Here is a 27,240-nt window from a genome sequence, read left to right as displayed (position 1 = left end):
ATAATTTTGGTAATTTTACGTGTATAATCTAATTTAGGTAAAGAAATAATTAAACCATGAGTTTAGAAACCAGCAGGATTAGGTTAGGTGGAATTTCTAATCAACAAGGAAAAATGGTCAACAAAATGGTTTATCTTTTCATGAGAAGGAAAGTTACAAGAACTATTACATACTTGTGGACCCACGTTAATATTTTTATAAAGGGCCCATGTGATGCGTATTATTGTTGTAATTAAATACACTAAATTATAACAAAGCTCGTTGTATATAAATCCTAGCATTTAGGCTCTCTTCTCCCACACCAAACCTTCATCCTCATCATCAGATTCATAATCACTACAATCAGGTAATCCCTCTCTCACTGACTTCTCTCTCTCTCTCTCTCTGTATGTATTATATAAGTTTTTCGAACAGAAGTATATATTTAAAAAATGTATATATAAATGCATCACGTATGTATGTATTACGTACCTGGTGTGCGAAAATAATCAGTTGATTCTTTTCATTTCTATCTCAATCGCTTACTTTTGAAAAAGAAAAACTAAGAGACCTATTTGACTTTTGATTAACCAATGCTCGAGATTATTATCATTAAGTGTTGTAAAGACTTAGACATAGACCGGTTTCATCACATGAGTTAGATGTTGAAGCTTCTCCAGAGGTTGACATGAATTTCTTATTTTAATATAAATGGTGGAAAGAAGGTGAGAAATTTTTGAAAATTTTATAGTACAAAAAGATTTACATGCCACTTGTGTCTTTGTTGTTTGATTCACTTTTATTCTTAATTATATAATTTAATATTTTTTCTTAAAAATATACAGTATTATATTGATGAGAGGTGCGTTTAGATTAAGGAACCGGATTTATTAGCTTTGACTTGAGACTTTCATCTACACTATAGAGCATGTTCTAAAACACGTTGAGCGTTCATTACGCGTTACATAACTGTATAACGTCTAATCGTATAGGCGGACATTTAAACGGGGTATATACGGATATATATTTTTACACGAAATATAAGTATAAGATTAATATATATACATTATTTTTGAAAAAAAACTGAACATAAATATATTTTAAATCCAATTTTATGTATAAATATATAGTTTAACATATATAAATAGTTTTAAATTATAAAAATTAAATCTATTTTAAATATATAAAAGATGCTTAAAATCCGCCTAGACGTCTGCATAATGTCCGCCTAAGCGTTGTTATTCGTCAGAATTATATAAATCCACATAAAACACTGTATAATATAAAAATAATACGGTTGGCTACCGTATAGCGCTTAGAAGCCGCCTGGACGACTGTATTTTAGACCATCTTCAATGTTATACTATAATTTTCTCTATTATTTACCATGACTTACAAGAATACTCTATATTTCACTCTATTATAGAGTGAACTATTGGAGCAAATTCAACTCTATAATAGAGTTACTCTATATTAGAGTGAAATATATATAAAATTATAGTGTACCATTGGAAATGCTCTTAGAACACTGCTATAGATCAGTTTATTACATTTAGTCAAGAACAACAAAATTAAATCTCTATTACTGTATAATATACGAACAGGTAATCGAAAGCGACAATGTCTTGGGACGATGGTAAGCACGCAAAGGTGAACAAAGTTCAGATTACGTACGATGACGTCATCTACTCAATCCAGGTCACGTACGCCGGAACCGCTCTTCAATCTCAGCGTCGTGGCTCCGTTGGGCCCAAAACTGCCGAGGTTAGTTGAAAACAAACAAAAGTCTTTTATACTTTCAATTTTAATAGTAAAGCGTAATAATATGTTATGTAACACAATAATTGAACTTTTTGTTTTGTTATGTAATAGTTCACTTTGGGTCCGGACGAGTACATAACGGCTCTGTCTGCTTACGGCAAAACGCTGAGCACGCAAGACGTGATAACGTCGTTGACTTTCACAACGAACAAGGGGACTTATGGTCCCTACGGAAACAAAACTGGTTACCAGATTTCTGCTCCGGAGGGTACCGGTAAACAGATCGCCGGTTTCCTTGGTACGAGCGGCAACGTTCTCAACTCCATCGACGTTCACTACGCTCCCATTCCCACTGGAACGGGCGGAACCGGAACCGGAGGAACTGGTACGGGCGAAACCGGAACCGGAGGAACTGGTACGGGCGAAACCGGAACCGGAGGAACTGGTACAGGCGGAACCGGAACCGGTGGGACTGGAACCGGAGGAACTGGTACGGGAGGAACCGGAGGAACTGGTACAGGCGGAACCGGAGGAACTGGAACTGGTGGAACCGGAACCGGTGGAACTGGAACTGGGGGAACCGGAACCGGTGGTACTGGCACGGGAGGAACAGGAACCGGTGGAACTGGAACTGGAGGAACCGGAACCGGCGGATCAGGGGCTGAAAAGTTGGATGCACAAGGTGGCACAGGAGGAACCGCATGGGACGACGGATCCGATCACGACGGCGTGACAAAGATAACCGTAAGAACCGGTGGGGTAGGAGTTCAATTCGTTCAGTTTGACTATGTGAAAGCGGGACAACCGAAACAAGGAGCTCTCCGCGGTGTGCAAGGTAGTAGAGGTTCAACGCGAGAGGTAAGCTAATAAGAATTTTAATCAAGTTATTTCACTAGAATGATTATTTTCTTGGTACTGACATTGTGAATCACTGCAGATTTTGATTAACCATCCGGACGAGTATCTGGTTTCAGTCGAGGGTTGGTATGATTCAGCCAATGTCATCTTGGGAATCCAGTTCAAAACTAACCAGAAGACTTCTGACTACCTCGGCTATGAGTTCGATGGCAGTGGTAAAAAGTTTACTCTCCAAGTTCAAGGCAAGAAGATCATAGGGTTTCACGGTTTCGCCAGCGACCATCTCAATTCCATTGGAGCGTATTTCGTTCCCGTGTCCTCCACCCCCACCACTCCTACCGTTCCACCGAAGAAGCTTGAAGCTAAGGGTGGTGCGTCTGGAGCTGTGTGGGACGATGGTGCTCACGACAATGTTAAAAAGGTCTCTGTTGGACAAGGCCAAGATGGTATCGCAGCTGTCAAGTTTGAATACAGAAATGGCTCTCAAGTGGTTATTGGAGCTGAACGTGGGACACCAACATTGCTTGGATATGAAGAGGTATAATATAATAGAGTTTCCCTTTTTCTTAAAAGAAAAAATTAAGCTATGTGGAGCTACAAGTTTCAATATTGTATTATGCCTTCCTCTTGCGCAGTTTGAGCTTGAATCAGATGAATACATAACCATCGTGGAAGGCACCTACGACAAAATCTTAGGGAGTGATGGCCTGACAATGCTCACTTTCAAGACTAACAAGAACAGAACATATGGACCGTATGGTCTCGAAGGTAGCACACACTTTGACCTCAAGGAAGACGGTCACAAGATTACTGGGTTCCATGGCCGAGCTGGTGATAATAGTATTACTGCTATTGGAGTTTACTTGGCCCCAGTAGGCACCATCCCCTTGACTCCAGCAACACAAACCAAGAAGCTAGAAGCTAAGGGTGGTGATGGAGGAACATTATGGGATGATGGTGCTTTCGACGGCGTACGGAAAGTGTCTGTAGGACAAGCCCAAGATGGTATAGGAGCAGTTAAGTTTGTGTACAACAATGGCTCTTCTGAAGTCATAGGAGATGAACATGGAAAAAGTACTCTACTCGGATTCGAAGAGGTACTACTAACCTATTTTGTTGCTTTCTTTCTTTTTTTTCTTTTCCTTTTTTTAACATATGGACAATATTCAGTTTTGTTTGGGTTATTTTGATTGCAGTTTGAGCTTAACTATCCAAGTGAGTACATCACGGAAGTACATGGCACCTTCGATAAAATCTTTGCGAGTAACTCCGCGATCGTTACCATGCTTACGTTCAAGACTAATAAGCCAGCAACATATGGTCCCTTTGGGCTAACCGCTGGCACACCGTTCGACCTCAAAGAGGATGGTCACAAGATCGTTGGGTTCCATGGAAGTGCTGGTGATCTGCTTCACAAATTTGGAGTCCATGTCCTTCCCATCAACTGATACTGGAGATCTTGAATTTATCACACTTTTGTGGTCTTTGCACGTTGAACTTTGAATAAGCTGATTCTGCTGTTTCTTTTTGTTTCATCTCTTCAGTGGTGAAGTGTTTTCTTTGTGTTATTGTTCTGTCTGTTGATGGATTTGTGATCCATTTTAATAAAAGAAGCTTGTTCCAATTGTTTCTCTAGTTCCTTAAATCATATACACTAGGTGTTTTGCCCGCAATGCGGGCCTAAATATTTTCATAATTTTTGAAAAATTCTTTGTACACTATATTCATTATACTAAAATAAATTTTAAAATAAATTAATATTATATTTTTAACTATATAATTAAAAATTTATTTGATTAATATTTAATTATGTAATTTATGTTTTTAAATTTTTCAGATAACAATACAATATATATATATATATAATTATCTTTTTTAATTATATTTTTAGATTTTGGATAATTCAATATTATATTTTTAATTATATAATTAAGAATTTTATTTGATTAATATTTAGTTATATAATTCATGTTTTTAACTTTTTACTAAAATACTTTTTCAGATAACAATACAATATATACAGACATTATCTCCTTTTTAAATTATATTTTCAGATTTTGGATAATTCTTACTATTATTAATTTTAATCAATGATCTAATCAAATAAATTAAATTTTCGTTTTTATTTTTAATTTAATTATAAATTTTATTCATTAAGGGTATAAACGTTATTAATTACTCTAACTTTTAATGTGAAAGCTCGATTCAAAAAATTTACTACGCAAATTATTTAATTAATTAATATTTAGTTATATAATTCGTGTTTTTAACTTTTTACTAAAATACTTTTTCAGATAACAATACAATATATACAGAAATTATCTCTTTTTTAAATTATATTTTCAGATTTTGGATAATTCTTACTATTATTAATTTTAATCAATTATCTAATCAAATAAATTAAATTTTCGTTTTTATTTTTAATTTAATTATAAATTTTATTTATTAAGGGTATAAACGTTATTAACCACTCTAACTTTTAACGTGAGAGCTCGATTCAAAAAATTTACTTCGCAAATAATAGTATAGATTTAGCACTCCAAAAGACACATAAGGTTTATTAAAATAAAAATAGAAGAAACCTTCTTTATTTAGACAGCCAATAAACAAGACAAACATACATTAAAGCTTAAGATAAACCAAATACAACAATAGACCATATGACTCCAGAAAAACACATGATAATCTTATTCATACATATAATAAGATTGGTTCGGCATCAGTTGGCTATGGGCGCCACTTTAACTCCGATCTTGTAAAGAAAATCACCAGCTTGTCCGTAGAACCCAACGATTTTGTGGTCTTTCTTCTCCAACACGAATTCAGTTCCTGAGTTCATTCCATACGGGTCAGACGTCCTCTTGTTTGTCTTGAACTTAAGACAGATGATCGCCGGTGCATCTACTCCATAAATCTTGTCATGGTAGCCTATCACACTTGTGATATATTCACCATCTTCGAGCACAAACTGCACGTTTTGCAACCAATTCAACACTCAAAGACTCAATGGTTGTAAATTAACAAAAAAAAAGAAAAACTAATTTTAAAGATGAAATCAAGAAAACAACCTCTTCTGGGTCAAGCAGTGTCTTCTTCCCATGATCACTTCCAAGGACAGGCTTTGAATCCTTTACATACTCAGCCTTGAAATAAGTCACACAAGAGTCACCTTGTCCTACATATATCTTCCTCAGGCCGTCGTGAACACCATCGTCCCATGCAACTCCAGCATCTCCACCTTGTGCTGGAATAGTATCGGAGGGAGTCACTGGTGTGGACGTAGGAGCAATATAAACTCCAAGAGAGTGGATCACGTCGCTTGCACTTCCATGGAAGCCAACGATTTTGCCACCTCCCAGCTCAGCTTCTTGTCCAGAGGCCATTCCAAACGGCTGAGAAACTTTCCCCTTGAATGTGGTGAAAATAAGAGCCGTGATGATCTCTGTTGGTGTTCCAAAGAGTTTCTCGTAGTAAACTTTCACAGATGTTATGTAATCATCTGAATCAACCTCAAACTGCAAAACCATACATCAATAATTTCAATATTAGGAAAAGAGAGAGATGTATACCTTGCTTGATCAAAAATCAAGAATACAAATATCTATTTATACCTCCTCTGGGTCAAGAATTGTCTTCTTCCCATGTTCAAGTGATACAGTCTTCCCATCTTTCTCATAATCAAACTTGACATAAACCACACCAGAGTCACCTTGTCCAACATACACTTTCTTGACATTCTCGTAAACACCACCATCGTCCCAAAGCTCTCCTCCACGACCACCTTGAGCATCCAGTTTGGTCGGACCACCTGACGCCGGTGGAGTCACCGGAGTAGTTGAAGGAGATATATAGGCTCCAAGAGAATGAATAGCATCACTCGCACTTCCATGGAATCCAACGATCTTGCCACCTCCAAGCTCAGCTTCTGTACCAGAAGCTAATCCAAAAGGCTGAGAAACTTTGCCTTTGAATGTTTTGAAGATAAGAGCCGTGATGATCTCTACTGGCGTTCCAAAGAGCTTCTCGTAGTACACTTTCACGGATGTGATGTAATCTTCTGGATCAAGTTCAAACTAGCAAAAAAACAAAAAAAAAAAATCAAGAAAACTCTCTTGGTCATTTTGTTGAACGTATATAAAGAAAATGTTTTACCTCCTCTGGGTCAAGAATTGTCTTCTTCCCATGTTCAAGTGATACGATCTTGCCGTCTTTCTCGTAATCAAACTTGACGTAAACCACACCAGAGTCACCTTGACCGACATACACTTTCTTGACGTTCTCATAAACACCACCATCGTCCCATACCTCTCCTCCACGGCCACCTTGAGCATCCAACTTTGTCGCCATTGTTATTTCTTAAACCTAAATTTAATTAGAAACGCATACGAAAATTATAGAAGAGTCATGAACATTCATGCATCGTTTCCACTGGCCACACTGAAAAAGGGACAATGATGAAACTAATCTAAGTGGAGAGAACTATAATACTTCCACTAGATCGTTACTTTTAGATAATATTATCATATTCTCGTAGATTCAGTTTCCTTTACAGATGATATTCATAATTTTTTTAAGAAAACTTGTAAAATAACGGACATTACGTTTTACAAAATGATAAAAAAGAGTAAGAGGGAAGAGAGAAAGATAAACCTTTAAGTGCGAGAAATGGAGATGAAGGTGGAATGTGTGGCTTCAGGCTTGGTACTTTTTTGTATATATATAAAACAGTTTCGAATACGGACACTACGTTTTACAAAAAAAAAATAAAAATCAATACTAACTACTTTCTTTTTTCTTAGGCTTCGAGTTAAACAACTCGTGCTCCACGAGGGAGGGAAGCTTCGATTAGTTAGGAATGTGTACCAAACAAAACAGTACACTCGACACACCTTTATTTCACGAGAAAATTTATAAAAGCACACTGTCCGTTTCATAATAATATTTTTAAAAGGTTTTTGCACACAAATTAGTAAAATTGTTAAATTTTCTGTTTTATCCATATTTAATATATTTTTTTGGTTTCATTAATTAATAAATTAGAAATAAAAGTAATTTTTGGAAAAAAATGTTTCAAATATGCATTAGAAATGTAAAATAACATTTATAATAAAACTAAAATGACATTTAATATGAAACAAAAATAGTAGTATATATTAGCAGTTCAACATCGAATTATGTTTTTTCTACTAAAGGCATTTGAGTTATTATGTTTCAATGAAAGTCGTAACTAGCACAGTAGCATCCCCCCCCCCAAAAAAAAAAATTCAAACTAATAAAAAGCTCCCATAAAATAAATAAATAAAAACGGATGGGAAAGCTTCATTGAGCAAGAGATAAAGTATCTTTTATATCGATATAAAGATTTTTTTTTTTTTTTTGAACAAATAAAGATTAGGATATAACATTTCAGTATAATGAATTTGGACGTGGACTACAGAATTTCATAAGATATCCTAAACTATGTTGTTCGTGTTTGTTCTTTTAACATGTCTTCAAAATTCTGTTACCTTACCTAAACACTCAGTGTTTTAAAATTTTCATTTCTTTTCTAAAATAGTGATAATTTCACAACTTCTGATTTTCGTAAAGATGAATGAGAGTAATTAGAGACGATAGAGATTGCTAGGGTTCGTGGCATTAGAATTAGAAATGCACTGAGCACGGCCCATGACTCCATTAATCATGTTTTACAAAAGTCGGACGATCATTTCTCTCTTTTTCTCTCCAGTTATAACAACGAAACTGTTACACTCGTTATTCACGTGAGCTATATATATTTCCAAGTTTGGTACTCTCTCAAATCTCAATAATCCACAAATCATGTGAATATAAAAACTCCAATGCCATTTTCTTATAATCTTACAGCTTTCGTTTTCGTATAAAATTGATTTTATCATCCAAACATGCAACATTTTTTTTGTTATTTGATGTACTTTGGTTTAGGATTATTATATGTATCTTACCCGTAAATAGTACAAGTATTAGGTTGTGATAAAACTATAACTCTTGAGCTTTATAAAAAAAAAAAGAAATCAAAATATTACTAGCTTGTTTTTCTTATACAAGTAGGTGAAATTTTCTGCGGACAAAATGTTCAGAATGGCGTCATCATTTTATTTTGGAGAAAATTGCATTTTTTACATTATTGTAGCTATATTTAATTTAGCCTTTTATAAAAAAAAAAAAAGAAGCTATATTTAATTTGTTATCGTATTACATTAATGCCATATGTGACATTTCCACTGATATAAGCACCATTAAGATGGGACCCATCTGTTATAGAATACTACTGTCTACTAGTCTACTATACTCATTCAATAAATGAGAAAAAGTCTCAAAGCGTAGTTGGTGAGTTTTTTTTTTTTTTTTTTTTTTTTTGGTCTAAATAGTTGGTGAGTTACTATTACTTCCATAGATATTTTATCCATGCAGAAGCACTGTCTCCTAGTGATTAAAATTTAAAAATTTCTACACCCAAATTTGAGTTTTGAATCTTATACTATACAACTTTTTACGGATTGCAGAAAAAAATTTATAAAGAATTTTTAACATGATGCAAGTAAATCCGATCAGGCGTGGATTTTCATAGGACAGTTCAAGTAATGCAGTTAGGCTTAGATCCTCATAAAGCAGATAATATTGTCGGTTCTTGAATCATCTATGTAATCTTTCTCGTAATTGTAATATCGTAATAAATCAGCTTTAAAAAGGATATCATATCCATATAAATATTAACAATTTAAATTCAGTTTAACACTGCTATTAATTAAGGCAAAAAACAATTCATAAAATTTATTATTTATAGTTTTACTAGAATTTCTATTATATTAGTGATTTTATTTTATAAATATAAACATAAAATTATATTTTATTTTATTTTATTTATGAATCTTTTTATAATTTGAAAATTTTACACAAAATTTCTCATATTAATTTTTTTAATTGAGTCTCTCAAATTTTAGATATTATCAATAAAATATAATATAAGTTTATCTTATATTTATACATATTTAAAATTAATATTAATATAAATTTGTGTTATCTATATAATATACCGTCCTCTAAATTTTGTAGGTCTTTTATTAATTCTAGTTCTTTACTTTTAAGTATGCAGATCTCAATCTTATATTTATCTCGAATAAATTTATTTCATAGTCTCCATCATCTTTTATAATAAGTAAATATGTTCACAAGTATAAAAAGATAACCTCGCCGATTGAGTCATGACCGGACCCGGTGGTTGTGGTTTGGTTCTCTGGTGTTGAAGTGAGGTTAGAGAGGAGGTGGTTGAGTCAGGGTCGGCGTTTTAGGGTTTCACGAGTGGGTTTTCCAGATCTATCCTATCTTATAGGTGACGGCGCGTGGTGGTAGGAGGCCAACTCCTCTCTATGTTCCGGTGGTAGATCTTTAGATCTGGCCTGTACCGTTCTTCGTCGGAGGTGTGGCGTTAGAAGTTTGTCATGTGGTATTGCCTTGGTGTCTTGGTACTGACTCTCTTCTGACGCTGTGAGTGCTTCAGAGTGTTGTTTCCTCATCGGCGTGATGTATGCTGGTGGATTTCCTAGCATGTGTTAAGGTTACTAGTGTTGGCTTGTGGAGATTCACGGATCTGATGTAACGGTGTGGTCGTCTATGGTTATGCTTGGCAGCTCCGTTGTCATCCGGCTCAACTCTCTCTTCTACCCGGTTCTTCTTCCCGTTTCTTCTGTGATGCAGGTGGCTCGCTAATCAGAAGACTGCTCCTTATTTCAGTTTGTGTAGGTTGGTATGTGTCTCCGTTTCAACCTTTGGCATGTGAAAAGATTGGTTCCAGTTCTCATAATCAACTATAGGCGAGGTGCTTAGACCATTTGGGTTGTCTCCAAACTTAAGCTTACCTCAGAGATTCCTTGTGGTGACTGGCACTTCCCAGTGTCAACGGTGGTCCCTAAGACTGTCTCGGCAGTGTTTGGTCACACTCTTCTTGTAGGCCTTGGAGTGTGGTCGGGATATTGTAACAAGCAGTTCATCGAGCCCGTCTTTTTGCTTTTGTTGAAGAGCCTCCAAAGATGCTTTTGATTTCAAGATAGGTACGTCCGTTGTGGGTCTGCGTTGTGGGTGCGTGAGAGGAGGATAGTCGTCGGATTAGTCAACCATGACTCTTCTTCTTGGTGGCGTTGCATACAAAGAAAGTTCGTGTAGGAACATGATATAGGGCTATCTCTTGTCCACTATTGTTATGGTATGGTGGTGCTGTTTTTTATGTCTGCTTGGTGTAGAGTTTTGACGTGTGACAATCTTTGGAGGTTTTTCTTTCTTTCCGAATAAATGCTCTGCTTTGTCGAACGGGTGTGTTTGGCCTTGTGTGTTGCTGTCTGGCCATGTTAGTTTCTGTTTTTGAGGTCTACAGCGAGTTGTTCTCGGTAAACCAAATTTTAAAGAACAATTTATTGGGTACGTCAATTTCTACCGGACTTTGTCTTTCGTAATCATTGTAATTTCTTTTTTTGTGACAAGCGGTTAGTGCTATTGGAGTAGTGTTTTATGGTAAGCAGTTATACTTTTGTGTCAGTCATCCTTTAGACACCTAGTGTTTATGTTTAGTTGTTTTTTTTCATTTATTCTTTTTTTTGTTTTTTATGTAATTCTGTTAAAAGTTTTAAAACTTTGGTTAATATTTTTTTTTTACCAAAAAAATGTATAAAAAGAGAGAGGATGTTATTTTTTTGCTCTCTTTTCTTCACTTAGAAAAACTAGCTTAGTCTCAAAACTTCAAGTATTTATTAAAATGTTTATTACGTAAAAATAATTTAAAAATTGTATTTGTGGTAAAATTGAAGTTCCTTCTTATTATTTATTACCTTTTATTATATACATTGTTTGGTTATAAAAAATTAAAAAACACTTTGGTACTTGAAAACGTGTTGCAATTTGAACCTAGACTGTTGAACATGCTACGTGGATGAATTAAAGACCATCATCCTCTAGGTAATTGTTATTGTGACCACATGTTTTACATAACAAATTTATTTGACAATGGACTAATTTCGGGATTAGTTGACATATACCAGTTTTATTTTAATATATATATATATATAAGATTGTAATTAGGAAAGGAAAAATCTCTTATCTAGTATTACAAAATTATGATAAAACAACACACAAGTTGAGATATCGAAAAAATAGTAATAATTAAAATATAAAATAATTAAATTAAACTTAAATTTTTTTGTCCTAACTGCAGCTTAGAAATACTTAAATCTTAAACATTAATCATTAAACTTAAATCCAAATAAAAAAATAAAAAAATTTATTTTAATTTTTAGTTAATAATTTTGAAAAACTTTCTATTTATTTCTATCGTATTTTTCAAATAAATATGGTCACACTTTTACGTTATCATGGGCCTTATTATGTAAATACAAATTTGGGCCAGAGTCATTAATACCTTATGGGCGTTATAACACTATATCTCGTCAAATTAGAGGAAGCAATTCGCACGATCCAATAAACTTGCATAATATTAAGGAAATCCTTTTAATCCTTCTCTTTCTCTTACTGTCGTCAGCCACCACCGGGACTCGTCAGACCGTTCTAGGGTTTCGCAGTAGTCATGTACCGCACGGCAGCTTTACGAGCCAAGGCACTTACGGTCAATGTCCCACTCCACCTTTCCATTCACTTTTTCTTCTAGTGCAAAACCATTGGAACACACTAGTTTCCTATTGATCTAGATTCGATCTTATCGTTTTCTAGCAACTGGTGATTACATTTGATGTTTTTCTATTAATGTTTCGATCCGAAAGTTGTTGTCTTTTTCCAATATCTATCGCAAATTTCTGGTTTTAGATTTTTGTAACCAAGTTGTTGAAGGCTTGGCCATGTGTTGTGTAATGGCGCATGATAAAGATTTATGTTTTTGGTTATAGGGCTGTCTTAGCCGAAGTTTCAGGGCATCACGCTATGCAAGCTCCACTGCTGCTGCTGCTGCTACGGCTTCACCAGTTTTCTCCGGTAGCTCGCTTCCTTCGTTGAGCATTCCCTTGGACGGTGTCTCTCTTCCACCATCACTCCCTGACAATGTCGGGCCTAGCAAGCTTCAGACCACTACTCTTCCTAATGGTCTCAAAATAGCCTCTGAGATGTCTCCGGTGAGACCTTCTTTCTAATGACTTCAGATTCAATTTCTCTTCGTTTTTTTGTAACGAATTCATGTTCAGAATCCAGCAGCTTCCGTTGGTTTATACGTTGACTGTGGCTCTATCTACGAGACACCTTTTTCCCGTGGAGCGACGCACTTGCTTGAGAGGATGGCTTTCAAGAGTACGTTGAACAGAAGCCATGTTCGTCTTGTGAGGGAGATAGAGTCTATGGGAGCTAGTACTTCAGCTTCTGCATCTAGAGAGCAGATGGGTTACACCATCGATGCTCTGAAAACTTATGTTCCTCAAATGGTGGAAGTGCTTGTCGACAGTGTGAGGAACCCTGCTTTCGTGGATTGGGAAGTCAACGAAGAGGTAAACTTGTTATGTTCCTGAAATGGTTTAAACGGTTTCTAAATCGGTTATAATATGTTTTAGTCGAACTAAAATAATATGAACCTGTTAAATTAAGCATTAATATTAGTACATATTCACAAATTTTTCTAATTTCTTTTGTTTTGTATATTAATTTTGATAATTCCTAAACCGAAAAACTAAAATGTATTAGTATTTAGACGTAAAGTATATATATAAAATAAATCAATAATTCGTTAATGCCTAATCCGATAATCCTCTATAAAGCTATTTCTTGAACATATTGGTTTTGCTTCTCTCTTGCAAATACGAAAGCAGAACATGTGTTTTGACGCTATGTTTCTGCTGTTTCTTCTCATGGCAGCTCCAGAAAATGAAAGTGGAGATAGGAGAACTTGCAAAGAACCCTATGGGTTATCTCTTGGAGGCGGTTCATTCAGCTGGTTACTCTGGCGCAATGGCAAATCCTTTGTATGCACCCGAGTCTGCAATTAGTGGATTAACCGGAGACGTCTTGGAGAAGTTTGTTTCCGTAAGATCACTTGCATTCTTCTCTGCAGTTATGTGTCTTCCTTTTTTATCTTTCTTACTCATTTGGTACTTGAAATATTAGGAGAACTACACTGCTCCACGAATGGTATTAGCAGCTAGTGGAGTAGAACATGAGGAGCTTTTAAAAGTAGTTGAGCCATTACTCTCTGACCTGCCTAATGTGGCTCGACCAGTGGAGCCTAAGTCTGAATATGTTGGTGGAGATTTCCGTCAACATACTGGTGACGAGGTACTCTCATCTGGATTTATATAATCCATTTCACTGAGGTTTATTCCTAATATCTTTTTTTTTGTTCCCGCCATGGTCAGGCTACACACTTTGCACTTTCTTTTGGAGTGCCAGGTTGGGATAAGGAGAAGGAAGCTGTTATGGCCACTGTTCTTCAGGTGCTTAGCTCACATACATTAGTAAGATCTTTTGATATGTAACCTGCTTAATGATGTGAAATATATTGTTCTTGTTAGATGCTTATGGGAGGAGGTGGCTCATTCTCTGCGGGAGGTCCTGGAAAGGGAATGCACTCTTGGCTCTGTAAGTCTCTCATTGTCTTGTTTCTTTAACTCTCTCATCTTTTGATCTAAGTGCAGTAATGATGATGATGATAAACGATGAATTACTTATTTATGGATGCAGACCTCCGCGTTTTGAACCAATACCAGGAGTTTCAATCATGCACTGCCTTCACTAGCATCTTTAACAACTCTGGATTGTTTGGAATCTATGGCTGCACGGTGAGTTTTTTCATTTGTTCTAGTTTGTTGATTGTTATGGTGGTTTGCTTACATTTTGCTTTGGGTCTGCAGAGTCCTGAGTATGCTGCAAAGGGAATTGAATTAGTAGCTGATGAAATGAAAGCTGTCGCTGAAGGAAAAGGTTTTGTAATATTTGCTCCTTCCTTTTGTACTTTTAACCATTTGTTTATTATGTATACATTAGAAACATATTAGTTCATTTGGTTTGTGTGTTTGGCAGTTAACCAGAAACATCTTGATCGAGCTAAGGCTGCTACTAAATCTGCAATTCTAATGAATCTTGAATCTAGGGTAGATCATTCATAACTTCCACTCTTTTCTTTTTTAAAGCCATGAGATATAATCTTTATCTAATTGTTTTGGTGTGATTTGCAGATGATTGTAGCAGAAGACATTGGTAGACAGATACTTACATACGGGGAGAGGTACATAACTACATATACACATTCCACATTTAAACCAGTTATAACCGGGTTCATGTTTGCAGGAAGCCAGTGGATGCATTCTTAAAGACAGTGGACCAACTCACCTTAAAGGACATTGCAGATTTCACCAGCAAGATTATTGCAAAACCTTTGACGATGGGATCTTTAGGAGCAGGTAGAAGAAAAATAAGCATTTATTTTTCCTTTTGATTTGATCCAGTTTATTTATATTGTTACATCATTGTGTTGCTTTTTGGTTGCAGTGTTGAATGTTCCAAGCTACGACTCCGTAAGCAGTAGATTTTCTTGAAGCTCTCTGTTCAAAGCAAGAGATCTTTTCTTGCATCATAAGAACGAGTTGGGGGGACTTGTAAAATAAAAAGAAAGCATTTTTTAGGAAGATCCAACCACTTCTCTTTTTGTTTTTCTTTTATTGTTTCATCTCATAGTTTTTTGAATTCTGAGAGAGGATAAGTCCACCAAAATGGCGACAATTCACGACCATGTTTCCAACTTGGGTTCGTGAATAATACCATTGATACGTTTACCAACTTCTTTTTTTATCTTCAGTTTCTACCTTGTTTTTTTTTTTTTTTCTGTTCAACAGTTTCTATTTTCTTCCATGATTGACTATATTGGGAAACTGAGACATAGATATGATAGATCGAGTATACTTTAAAGTTTACACACATTAGTTAACCAATAGTCTTAACATTATCAAGTGATCAGTACTTTTATGAGCTCTTAATGCTAAAGACATTACTGGTAGTGTTAGATGTCTCTCAATAGTAAATAATAACATATGTAGTATTGAAAAGAAAGAAAGATGACTTTCGAGAAATTATCCATATAACAACGAGATTCTTATAACAATTGTGTTTTTATTCCTTTTTTTTTTAACATCTATTGTGTTTTTATTCTAGTTTAATTTTCATAACTAAAAGATAATTTTCATTTTAAACTAAATTAATATTCTATACATTAAATATTTTGTAAAAATATACCAGTTCTGATGATTTAATATCTTAGCTAACTTGGATCAAAATAATGAAAGCAGCTCATCAATCAATTAAATGCTTTACTGGTAGTATATCTTAAATAATGTGATGTGATCGTTGACAACAACAACAACAACAAGGAAAACAGTGTCATGTGATCAAGCAGACGAATTTACTCCGACTTTTTTGAAAAGTAAAAGCATATTCGTCTAGAGCCTAAACTAAACTATAATTAAGGTTATACAAACCTTAATTAAAAGGCTATTAGGGAATCTTTTTGGCAGATTACGAGGTAAATGTAGCTCTTACCTGCTTCTTTATCTTGGACATGGTAAACGGAGCTTTATTAAAAGCCGTAGTTGAAATATTTTTTTCTTTTGGGGTTTCAGAAGAGCGAATATGATGACGTAAACACGTATCGGTCTCCGCCAATCATATTCCCTGGTGGTTTTAATAATGATTAGATACAGAAACATTACAAAAGATTTTGAAAATTTCGTAGTAATGCAAACGTCATATCGTACTTGTCTGACGCTACATGGATACTCAATTCATTGCAAATTTCAACCTCATTTCGTCATCATAGTTAGTTGATAATAATATCTTCTCGATCACTCCAATCTTTGAAATTTCAAATTTCTCCTAAACAGATAATCACAAGTTCAATTAACCTTGAGTACTCAAAAAGTAGTTCAATTAACCAAGAAAAAAAAGTTCAGTAGACCTTTTAATATATTTTATACTCCCTCCGTCCCTAAAAAATGTATGTTCTGGAAAAAAAATTTGTTTAAAAAAGATACATTTTTTACTTTTTCAATGTATGATTTTATGAAAAATTGTAAGTTTCAAAAAAATTAATAGTGTTTATTGAAATTCTATTGGCTTAAAGTTATGGAAAATTGTTATTTACAAAAAACAATGCATATTTAATGAATTTTCTTAATATATGTGAAAAATCTAGAATATGCATCTTTTAAAAACAGAGGGAGTAATATATATTAACTTCATACTGTTTGTTGTACATGAATTGAAACAGCTTATTTTTCTAACATGTAACCTTAACTAATCCATCATAAAAAAGCATTTCAACATGAAAGAGGTCGTGTGTAGTAGTGGTAACTAGTAAATTGTCTAGTAGTAATTAACTAAAAACATCATTAGAGAAAACATCTATAAACAAATTTGACAATTTAAAAACTTGCTTGGAGTGGTCAAAGTGACTTTTTAGAAATAAATTTTAACATTTTTTCCAAACCAAACATTTACAAAATAAGAGCCCGAAGATAAAGGGAGAAAATAAAAGACCCAAAGTAGTCCTTGAAGAAAAGTCAAATCTATGACGTACTCTTTTCAAGGACGAAAAATAGAAACGTTTCTTTCTAATTATAGAATCTAAAACCAGCCGGTTCTTGTGGAAACTGACGATCATAATTACAAGAAGAACGTTTCTCTTGTTGCTGTTGCAGTAACTGCGGTTGCGGTTGGACCATCCTCACGCCGCTAACGCTACTCCTAGCCGCCATAATCTCATCAAGCGACAACCTCTTCCTATCAGGACGCTGTCTCGGCGCACTATGCGAACGCGCCTTGGCTCTGAACGACTGCGTATTAGCCATATAGCTAGGTGTCATCAAACCAGGATAACTCGGCTTATAACAAGCGTCTCTGCAAACGCTTTTTGCCGGCGAAGGCGGTGTGTAGTAATAATTATTATTCATTGCCGCCGATGAAGAGAATCTTGGGGTGTTTTGAGCCGTGGGAAATTTACATTTCTCTCCACGAAAACTCCATTCGAAATCTTCATCTCCACATTCAGATACAGCAACATTCATTCTCCTCGATCTTGACTTAGTCTTGTAAGTGTCAATCTCAACAATCTTGGGACTGGTCTCATCATAAGTGTTGTTGTTGATATGTTTCTCGACAGAGATTGACATTCTCTTGCTATGGATCTCGCTTCTTGAATCATCAAACCTCTCCTATTATATATCAAAAACATAAGTTTAGACCATAGCGATTAATGCTAGGACAGAGAAATAATAAATAAATGGTTCTTCTTACAAGAGAATGTCGAGGGTGCAACATGTTGTTACGGTTTATGCGTTGAGACCGAACGCTCGTTTGTGCTCTGATGAGAGCTTGCATGCTATAGAGCGTTTCGGCTGCGCGTTTGCGAACTAAGTATCCTCTCACTAGAGCTTGTAGCTTCACTAGACCTTTCAACGCTCTTAACGCTTTCCTCGCCTAGAAAAAGATTCAAATTAATATTTTTTAAAAGATAATAATAATCTATTTTTTTTGTAACTAGCAAAGACGTGTACTGTTGTTACATTAAGGAAGATGTGTAAGAAGCAAGCAATGTACAGACATGCTTTACTTTACAAATCCGAATCTAGAACATTAGCCACATGGCAAAAGGTTTTGGAGATATTTAAGAATTTACCAAATAGCCCTTGAAGACACTTTGAATCTTCACCGCGGCCCACCGCTCCATTGTGGTCCCGTAAACTACGTTGCCACCGGAACGTCCTCCGGTTTTCGCGTTACTTGTTAGCCTGACCACCGCAACGGCAGCTTGAGCCGCTGCAACTGCTGCGTCTGCGGCTGCGGCAGTGGCGGCAGCAACCGCAATGGCGTGTTTGTTCTGTTCTTTGTCTGTTTCCGCCAAGTATGTTCTGAGCCAGACGTTGTCTGCTTGGAGAATTTTCCGGTGGATGAGAGACTCACCGGCTTCTCCTCTTCCGTCGCCGGAAACTCGGTACTCTTTCTCTTTGCTGTTCTTCATACCGAAGATTCCCTTAAACCATCTCACTGCTCTACCCATCTTTGCTTCAGTTCAAGTTTTCAAGAACGGTCAAAGATCTCTCCTCCACGCTTTAAAGAGAAGAAATAATCAGAGATGACAAATCACAAATACCAAGACGAACTTTTCGTATGCAAGAAATGGAGAGGAAAACAAAAGTTATGGCACTGAAACTGAAGACACAAGTATGATGTTTAGTGAAAGAACCCCTTTAAACAAAAGAGAGAGAGAGATAAGAACTTCGGTGAGAGAGAGGGGGAGCGATGGAAATAGATTCTTGAATATATAAAGATCAGGTTCACATTCTTATATATATATCTATTATTTGAATTTAAACTCGAGCAATGACAAATTGGTTAATTAAAAAAATAACTATTTCTGTACATTTGTTATGGAGAATTTTTGTTTTAAAATGCACCGATCGGTAAAGAGCTAGCTAAACCTTTTGTTTATTTATTATATCTGCGATATAGCTTCGGATATAAGTTAACTTATTTTGATTCAAAATATTAACAAAATATTAAAACTTAAGCGTCATGTTGAAGGTTCTAAGCAAATATATAATGTCTTACCTTTAAATTTATTGGTTCGTAAAGAAATAAATACTCTGAACCAAAAAAGTAGAAGAAAAAATTATTTTTCTAGTTTTGTTGTTGTAAGACAAACTGTTACTTCATTTGACAATACCTTGAACTCAGTTTCAATGAGCAGACAACAACTGTAATCATCCTTTCTGAAAACGCGAAAAGTAGGAATCATTACTCAGGATTTTTTTGTATTTTTTTTCAGCTACCCAGAATTTTTTGTATTTTTTACAAAATTGCTCAGAAATTTTAAAACGATATTATTTTGTCATCGTAAACGATTTTTTTTATAAAATAAAAGAGCATTAAGTAAAAATAATATGGATTTACAGAATATTTTTACACAGTGTGGGCAGTGAATATTTTTTGTTTGAAAAGGATAGAAATAAAGAAATATGATATATAAGTAATAAATAAAATAATCTGACACAACCTCGTGAAGAACTGAATTACAAGACAAATGATGTCATGGAGAGACAAAAGATGGAGCGCTCTAATTATTTTTACTAATCGATTTATTTGAATTATTTAAAATGAGCAAAAACAGAAAGAAATACAGAAAATCAAACACAACGGACCACGGATCTGCAGACAAACGATGAAGACGAACAGAGTAAAGTATGCTTTTATATTATTTTCAAAATAAAACTGAAAATAAACACACCTTCAAAGATTCAAAAGTGCTGTGTCTGCCTTCAACATTTTGCCATTGAGTAATAATAATGTTAGTTAATTTATGGAGCATTGTGTTCTTACTCGATTTTAGAGATACCCTTCTCGTAATTCCCGTTTTTAGTTAATTTAATTACCATTTTCCCTTCCTGAACCCATAATCCCATTTTTTAATCCCATTTTTTTAAAATGCCTACTAAAATATACTCCTTTTACTCAAGTTAAAAAATCTAATGAATTTTGAAACATAACCTAACCAATCTGACTTTATTTGGTATGAAGCATGCATTTAAGCTAATTACATTGATTATAGAATCATATTGACCTGTTTCTAAATCAAGTATGGTTTAAGAGTTTATGATTTGACGATTTGAAGTTCCAATATTTATTGATAGTATAATTCAAAACCAATCTGTAAATATAGTCGTGGTTGACGATCGTTGACCAAAACATTTACATTATTATGGCTAAGGATTACGATGAAGTGTGGCTTACGAAAAGTTGAAACTTTATGACTTAATGATGAGTTTATGTTACCAATCAAAGAAGGTAGTCGCATTAGGTTTGTCTACCTCGTGAATGAAATTAACTGTGAAATAGTGTCCTTTCAACGTTCTTCTTTGTACTTTTTATGTGGTTTATTTGGCTTTGGGTATATATTCTAGAATCTAGAGTCGTTATGGGAATTTCACGGTAGCGGAATGCGTTACATTGATTAAAAAACTGATCAATAACTTTCTTTCATACTAATTGATTTTCCATTTAAAAGACCATAAATCTTTCGGGAGTGTTTGGTAATTATGAGAATGTGTTTAAGATCCGAAAGACTTTGTAGACAAGTCGCTGAAACAACTCAGGATCTGACATCTTCTTCACCATGCAACTCGGTTAATCTGGAGCGGAAGTTGAAAGCATTCAGTTTCTCATCGACAAGTAATTGCACCACACAGTGAATGTCGAAATGGATTAATCAAGGAACAAGGAAACCGAACCTGAGATTACCAAGTCTGAGTTCGGGAGCTTGTGGTCAAGTGATAAGGGGAAAGGTTTGGGACGCCAACACGTTTTAAGTTCGATCCACCTGTTATGCGAAACTAACATAGATATGAACCATTGCTTTCGATTCATTTGAATACCCAGAAAAATTGTCTATCTATGGGCTGCACCTCCCCTTGAAAATTAGTCTGAGTCCTTCCATAGACATGGGATACATCCAGATTACTTAAAAAAAAAAAAGATTACCAAAGTCTTTGACAAGAAGATAATTGAGATGGGAACTGATCAATAACTTCAATTAACGTGATAAACATTAAAAAAAAAACAAGAGATTCTTTTTCATCCAAAATGAACAATGCATGTCTGCAAGAATGAAGACCCAGATTTGTGACAAGACCATTTTTAAAGTTGGATCCAAATAGGTGTTATTTCGACTTGTTAATTTCAAAATAAATCTTTCGGGAGTTATTAGTTGGTGGCCGATATACCATGCTTTGACGATTTGTTAATCAGTATAAAAGTTGTTATTTGCAAACATCATAACTTTTTTTGTTAATATCTCTTGTATATGTTGTATTTGATCAATGATAATTTTTAAAATATATAGTTTAACTAGATGACGGTCCGCACAATGTGCGGAATAATATATATCCAATCAATTCTAATTGTAATATAATTTTTGAAACTAAATCATTTACTTAATTTCAAATATTACATTAATCATAAGATATAATTTAAAATTTTCATTACGATGAAGCTTAAACAATGACTTAGTACTTGTAAATCTTTTATTTATTCTATCACCAAACCATATATATAACCTTACAAATAATAATCACATACGTAAAAATCATCATCATAATAACCTAATAAATTTGTATCAATACTTTAAAATAACATAAAAGATAAATCTACAAAATAAAATCACAATTACCAATTATCAATGAAGTCTATAAAAGAAAACACTTCTTCATCAAATAATATATATGATCGAACATTTTTTTTTTTTTGTTGATTCCTATGAACATTATTTTAATTGTATTTTATATGAAATTCCTCTTCATCAGAGTTTATAGTGATACTTATTAACAAAATATACAATAATTAAAGCATATATTTCTTTTTAACTTAAATCTTAGAACTAAAAGCAATAATTATACTCCCCCATTTTTAATACATGACTTTTTAGAGGAAATTCTTTGTACCAAATTATATGCATTTTTATTAAAATTTATTAAAAGTTAATGTTATATGACCAATAATATTATATATTCTATTTTATTATTGGTTGAATTATTATTAGGTAAATAATTAATGATATTTTTATTTAGAGGATGTAAGAAATTATTTTTTTTCTTAACATATTTACACAATCCTAAAATGTCATCTATTAAAAACAGAGGAAATTATGTTTAGTAAAAGATTAATTTTTAATGATAACGGCAAGAAATTGTATTTTTGGACTCATAGCTTTTGATTGGTAAGCTGATTTTAACGAACTCCATAAGACAATATAACTTTTCCGTGACATACAAGGGAATGAAGCTTTCTTTTAAAAATAATAAATAAATAAATATTTATGATCTAATATTTACTAAAGTATAAATAAGATTGAACATAGCTATAAAATTATTGCTAAAATGTGATAATATCCCTTAATAACTGATAGTACCCATTAATAATTAACATTTGGTTAAAAACTAACAACTCAAAAAATTATTTATTAAAACTAATGAATCAACCTAAAATAATGGAAAACATGACAAATAAGATAAATTACTTCTAAAATTAATAAAACATGACAAATAAGTAAAATAACATGACAAATAATAAATTTACCTAAAACTATGGAGAATATGACAAAGAAATAAACTAACTTCTAAAATAATGGTATAGATATTTTCACATTATATTAGCATATTAATTCTTTCACAAAATCATATAACTGTTTCACAATAATTACATATGTAGGAAAGATCACTATCATCGTAATAACCTAATAAATTTTATTAGTAATTTAAAATAATATAAAATATCAATTTACAAAAAGACCTATTATTACCTTTATCAATAAGGCATGTGAGAGCAAACACTCTTTCATCAAGCAATATATTTGATTAAGCATCTTTTCGATGAACCCTATGTACATTAGTTTGATTAAAGTTTAGATAATTTTCATCTTCATTAGAATTTAAATTTACAGCCACAAAATAAACGAAATCACCTATATCATGATGTTTCTTTAATTTATATAAATTATGTACATGATTAGAACCAATGTCTTGAACATGTTTAGGTGATCTCTTATGTTTCAAAATATTCATTTTTTTCTTCTTTGTAAGTTTGCTATTAGTATGTTTCTTAATATGATCTGTAATCGAGCACCGTGCTGGTTTCGGTGGAGTATAAGCATAAGTTTTTATAGTGATAACTATTATCAAAACCTACAGTAGTTAAAAACATACTTTTTAACTAAACACTTATAAACTAAAAATAATGAATTACATGCACCTATTAAAACCTGGAGTTTTGTTTTTAACTACACACATATAAACTAAAATAAATAAATTATATACACCTATTAAAAGCTAGGATTGTTTTATGAGAAATTTCACTTAGTAGCGTTCAAACAAATGATAATTAACAATCTAACTAAAAAATAAAAAGCCTCCAACATTCCTACAACATACACTATATTACCTCTCTTTATTTATCTTTTTTTTTTTTAATTTTCTTCTGGTAAATGTTTCTCGTAACTATTATACTTCTTCCATGCCCATAGATATATCGTCATCTTTACCATTGTATCATCACCATAGCCATCACCATAGTGTTTTTCTATATCCACGATCACAGTTTCATCATGACCACCGATTGCTTTGTAACCACAGTCGGTACTCTGGTAACCGCCACCGCTGCTATAACCACCACCACCACAAAATTTTCTACCATTTTTTAACCACTATATCTTACTCTGTAACAACCACACCTCTTTCGTAATCACCATCAACTCATTCATGACCACATCCATTCTTAGACCATTTGATATAGTGATTGTAAAATTGAGTCTATCCTATTTCTATCCTATTTGTTAATTTAACGCCATCATAATATAGTATTTTTAGACCATTTGATAATTTAATCAATATATATTATACTAATAATCATATATATCCAAAAGAATATATACTATATCATTTGATATGTTCTATTCTATTTTTATTGCAAGTATTTCAGATTTACTTTTGATTTAAATAATATAACTATATGTTATATATTATATTTGGATTAGGGTTTACTGATTAGGTTTTAAGATTTAGTATTTGAGGGTGGGGGTGGGATTAGAGGTAGGGTTTATGATTATACAATTTATAGAGTTTTTATACAACTTATCTATTAATTCACTATAAGTTATATACTATTTTTATATAATGTTCAAGTTTATTACTTTACGTATGTAATGGAATGGACCATCTATTTTGTACTATTTGTAAAAAGTCACTTATCCTCTATCGTTGTTTCTTTGCTTGTTCCTCTGTTTTTTTTTTGTTTAAGAAATTGAGTTTCTATATGTGGTGATTAGTTGAGCGTCGTCATGTTATATATTGCTTGATTTGATTTTCAACAGTGTAGTTTTTATCTTATCTATATGTTTAAAATCATCGATGACATCACTTTCTCTTTCTTTATTACATGTAACTTACAATCAAAAAGGTAGTACCAGATAAAATTTGTGAAAAATTATTATACACTTAATTATGTCAAAATCAATGATATAATCTTTATTTCTAATGCAAATTTGGTTAGTTGACAAATTCTCTCTTTTTTTTTTATTGTAACTGTTAAAAGTATTATCTTTTTTTTTGGATCCATAAACTAATGTTAACGAAGTCCAAAACAATATATACCTAGAACAATATAATTCTTTTTAACATATAAGAGAGGATAAATTTATTTTTGTAAAATAATAAATAAGATAATATCAAATATAACATACGTCGTAGTTGTCATAAATTTTCTAATCTTTTGTAAAATAATATTTATTTCATTAATAAAATAAAATTAACTAAATTTAAATAATATAATATATGTTAAAACATTAACCTTCATATCCTGTAAATTTTTTAAAAAACATTGTTCAAGAAAAATATATGATATGGTAAAATACATAAAATTGAAATTTTGATAGAATTTGTTAATCTCTGTATATTAATATATTAAGATAATCACTAAAATTGTTTATTAAAAATAAAAATATGACAAATAAAAAAAATTACATAAAATTATGGAGAATATGATAAATAAGCAAAATTGATAATTGCTAATCTCTATTATTTAATATATTAAGATAATCACCAAATCATTTATTAAAACTAAAAATATGACAAATAAGAAAACTTATCTAAAATCATGGAAAATATGACAAATAAGCAAAATCAATTTTCAAATAATAGTATAGATGTTTTGTAATCATGATGCATATGTGTCGTTTACACGATTTCAAATTTGACAGAATACATGTCGAGAAATATGAAATATATATATATATATAATATCGTTTTAGTTCATGACAATTTGTGAAAAAGATATTCAAAACAATTTAGTTTGTGAAACAATATATAATTTAATTACTCATATTTAAAATATGTTTAAATTTATTATGATGAGTAATATATTAAAAATTATAGAAAAACTTGAATATAAATACTACTTTTATGTGGTGAAAATTGCAATATAATTGATATTTAGATCACGAGGATAATAACATATTGGCTATTCGCCTTGCGTACTAGGTAGGGCAAATGCCCCCACCGATATTTTCTTAAATGTCACAGTTTCATCCTTCCTAATTCCTGAAGTAATTTTCTACATTTAAATGAAACTAAACAAATATCATAAGCATTACTAGAAACCATTATAGGCGAGCAAGGGTGAACCTCCATGCTTAAGCCATTAGGTTTTCCAACCACAGGCTAACAAAACGTTTTTTTGATAGATGAGTCCCATCTGATGGGACGGACCTACTTACATGATAAATTTAATTTAAATTAGAAATGTTTGAGTGCGTTTACCATTAGTTTCACACATCACATGATCACGTTTCCTTTATTGGGATGCGGTAAAAGGAAAAATAATAAGTTCCTAACCGACGACACAGCACATAATAACCGGTTCGAGCTCCTTTTTCTGGAGCTTTGAATCAATGAAGTTTAATTGATTGTGTCTCAGTCTATCCGAGCTTTTTTTTGTGCAAACCGACTCGACGTTATGAAGTTTAGGTTTTCCTATATATTTTTTTTTCTAAGTATAATTAGATAGTATATAATGTGACTTAAATTTTGTATAGCTTTTTTTTTTTTGCAGTTGAGTGATCGTTAGAAACCAACATTTGAAATCAATCATCAAGCATCTTTAAATGAAACGCAAGATAACGAAAAAAAATGAAACGCAAGATAAAGCCAATCTTCTCTTCTCAATCGCATCACTGACAAATCCATTTGAAATTGGATATCTTCTCTTCACTACAACAACTCTCGCATATTGGAAGAACTTCTTCTCTATACGTGCATGGTTCAGCTCAATAACATTCACCTAATCTAGCATCCGATCTTTTCTATTTCTTTACAAATCTTGTTTCATTGTTTTGGCTAGTTGTAAACAACTTTTTTTTGTTAATCAACAATTTCTTTAAAATACACACGTTCAAAGTCGAACATGATAAATCAATCCAAGTTACGAGCAGACGTAATAATGAACAACTAACCAATACCCTTGTCTGAAACACTGCATTACAACATGGGTTGAATTGGATCGTTCTGAACATTAATGTTGCAAATTCATATTAATAGACGTGAGCTTCAAGCTCCATATTTATGCTAATACATACTTTACAAGAACCTATCTAGATCAACATCCTAGTTAACAAGAAAATACTTGAAATTTTACTTTATATATAAATATTTACCTTTTGTTTTAATTTCTTTCTTTTGCCTGACTTAACCCTGTGTGCCATAGGACCCCTTTTATGACATTGGCACTCTTTGAAGTTATCTTTTTCAGGCCATCTTTCAAGAACCTCTGCTTCTGCTGCTTCGTCTTCTTCCTTATCAAATCCAATACATCCACTTTGTCTCTTGCTTCGTTCTGAAGAAGTAGATACAACAACAAGAAGGCATAGTTTTTGCTCATAAACTTCCCTTATCGCTTAGATTTACAACACTACCCTTGGTTAACCATATTTCTACTTATAAATAAATATACAGACACATAAAGAAGGAGCATAGAGAAAAAATATGAATGTTTTAACTGATGAAGGGAATACGTCTTAACCTGTAATATGCCAACTGATGTTTCTAGAAGCAC

The 27,240-nt window shown here is 33.0% G+C and overlaps 4 protein-coding genes across 5 annotated transcripts; 2 read left to right on the top strand and 2 right to left on the bottom strand.

Annotated features, from left to right (window-relative positions):
- The first annotated feature begins 209 nt into the window (after positions 1-209).
- LOC106452207 (jacalin-related lectin 34) lies at positions 210-4,224 on the top strand. Its single transcript, XM_013894262.3, has 6 exons — positions 210-346; positions 1,584-1,743; positions 1,852-2,598; positions 2,678-3,136; positions 3,234-3,695; positions 3,795-4,224. The coding sequence occupies exons 2-6, from the start codon at positions 1,600-1,602 to the stop codon at positions 4,044-4,046; spliced, it is 2,064 nt and encodes a 687-aa protein (XP_013749716.2). The 5' UTR covers positions 210-346; positions 1,584-1,599; the 3' UTR covers positions 4,047-4,224.
- Positions 4,225-5,170: 946 nt separating this feature from the next.
- Positions 5,171-7,464, bottom strand: LOC106452206 (jacalin-related lectin 35). Its single transcript, XM_013894261.3, has 5 exons — positions 7,249-7,464; positions 6,751-6,960; positions 6,210-6,671; positions 5,667-6,113; positions 5,171-5,566 (listed from the first exon to the last, which is right to left on the bottom strand). The coding sequence occupies exons 2-5, from the start codon at positions 6,943-6,945 to the stop codon at positions 5,318-5,320; spliced, it is 1,353 nt and encodes a 450-aa protein (XP_013749715.1). The 5' UTR covers positions 6,946-6,960; positions 7,249-7,464; the 3' UTR covers positions 5,171-5,317.
- A 4,596-nt stretch (positions 7,465-12,060) lies between these two features.
- Positions 12,061-15,393, top strand: LOC106452201 (probable mitochondrial-processing peptidase subunit alpha-2, chloroplastic/mitochondrial). 2 transcript variants are annotated; one of them, XM_013894253.3, is made up of 13 exons: positions 12,061-12,229; positions 12,507-12,728; positions 12,798-13,094; positions 13,459-13,626; positions 13,708-13,875; positions 13,956-14,033; positions 14,112-14,178; positions 14,281-14,378; positions 14,451-14,520; positions 14,620-14,690; positions 14,775-14,824; positions 14,887-14,999; positions 15,088-15,393. In XM_013894253.3, exons 1-13 carry the CDS (start codon positions 12,191-12,193, stop codon positions 15,132-15,134), a joined length of 1,488 nt encoding a protein of 495 aa, XP_013749707.1. In that variant the 5' UTR covers positions 12,061-12,190; the 3' UTR covers positions 15,135-15,393. The 2 variants fall into 2 exon arrangements, with proteins under 2 accessions (XP_013749707.1, XP_022575380.1); XM_022719659.2 differs by having other exon boundaries at positions 12,136-12,339.
- A 1,570-nt stretch (positions 15,394-16,963) lies between these two features.
- On the bottom strand, positions 16,964-19,123 carry LOC106452203 (protein IQ-domain 26-like). The gene is made up of 3 exons (XM_048779768.1): positions 18,266-19,123; positions 17,884-18,066; positions 16,964-17,801 (listed from the first exon to the last, which is right to left on the bottom strand). The coding sequence occupies exons 1-3, from the start codon at positions 18,644-18,646 to the stop codon at positions 17,202-17,204; spliced, it is 1,164 nt and encodes a 387-aa protein (XP_048635725.1). The 5' UTR covers positions 18,647-19,123; the 3' UTR covers positions 16,964-17,201.
- Between the last annotated feature and the right edge of the window lie 8,117 nt (positions 19,124-27,240).

Source organism: Brassica napus, chromosome A5, assembly GCF_020379485.1.
Source record: "Brassica napus cultivar Da-Ae chromosome A5, Da-Ae, whole genome shotgun sequence".
NCBI lineage: Eukaryota > Viridiplantae > Streptophyta > Magnoliopsida > Brassicales > Brassicaceae > Brassica > Brassica napus.
This window is presented reverse-complemented; position numbering and strand designations above follow the sequence as displayed.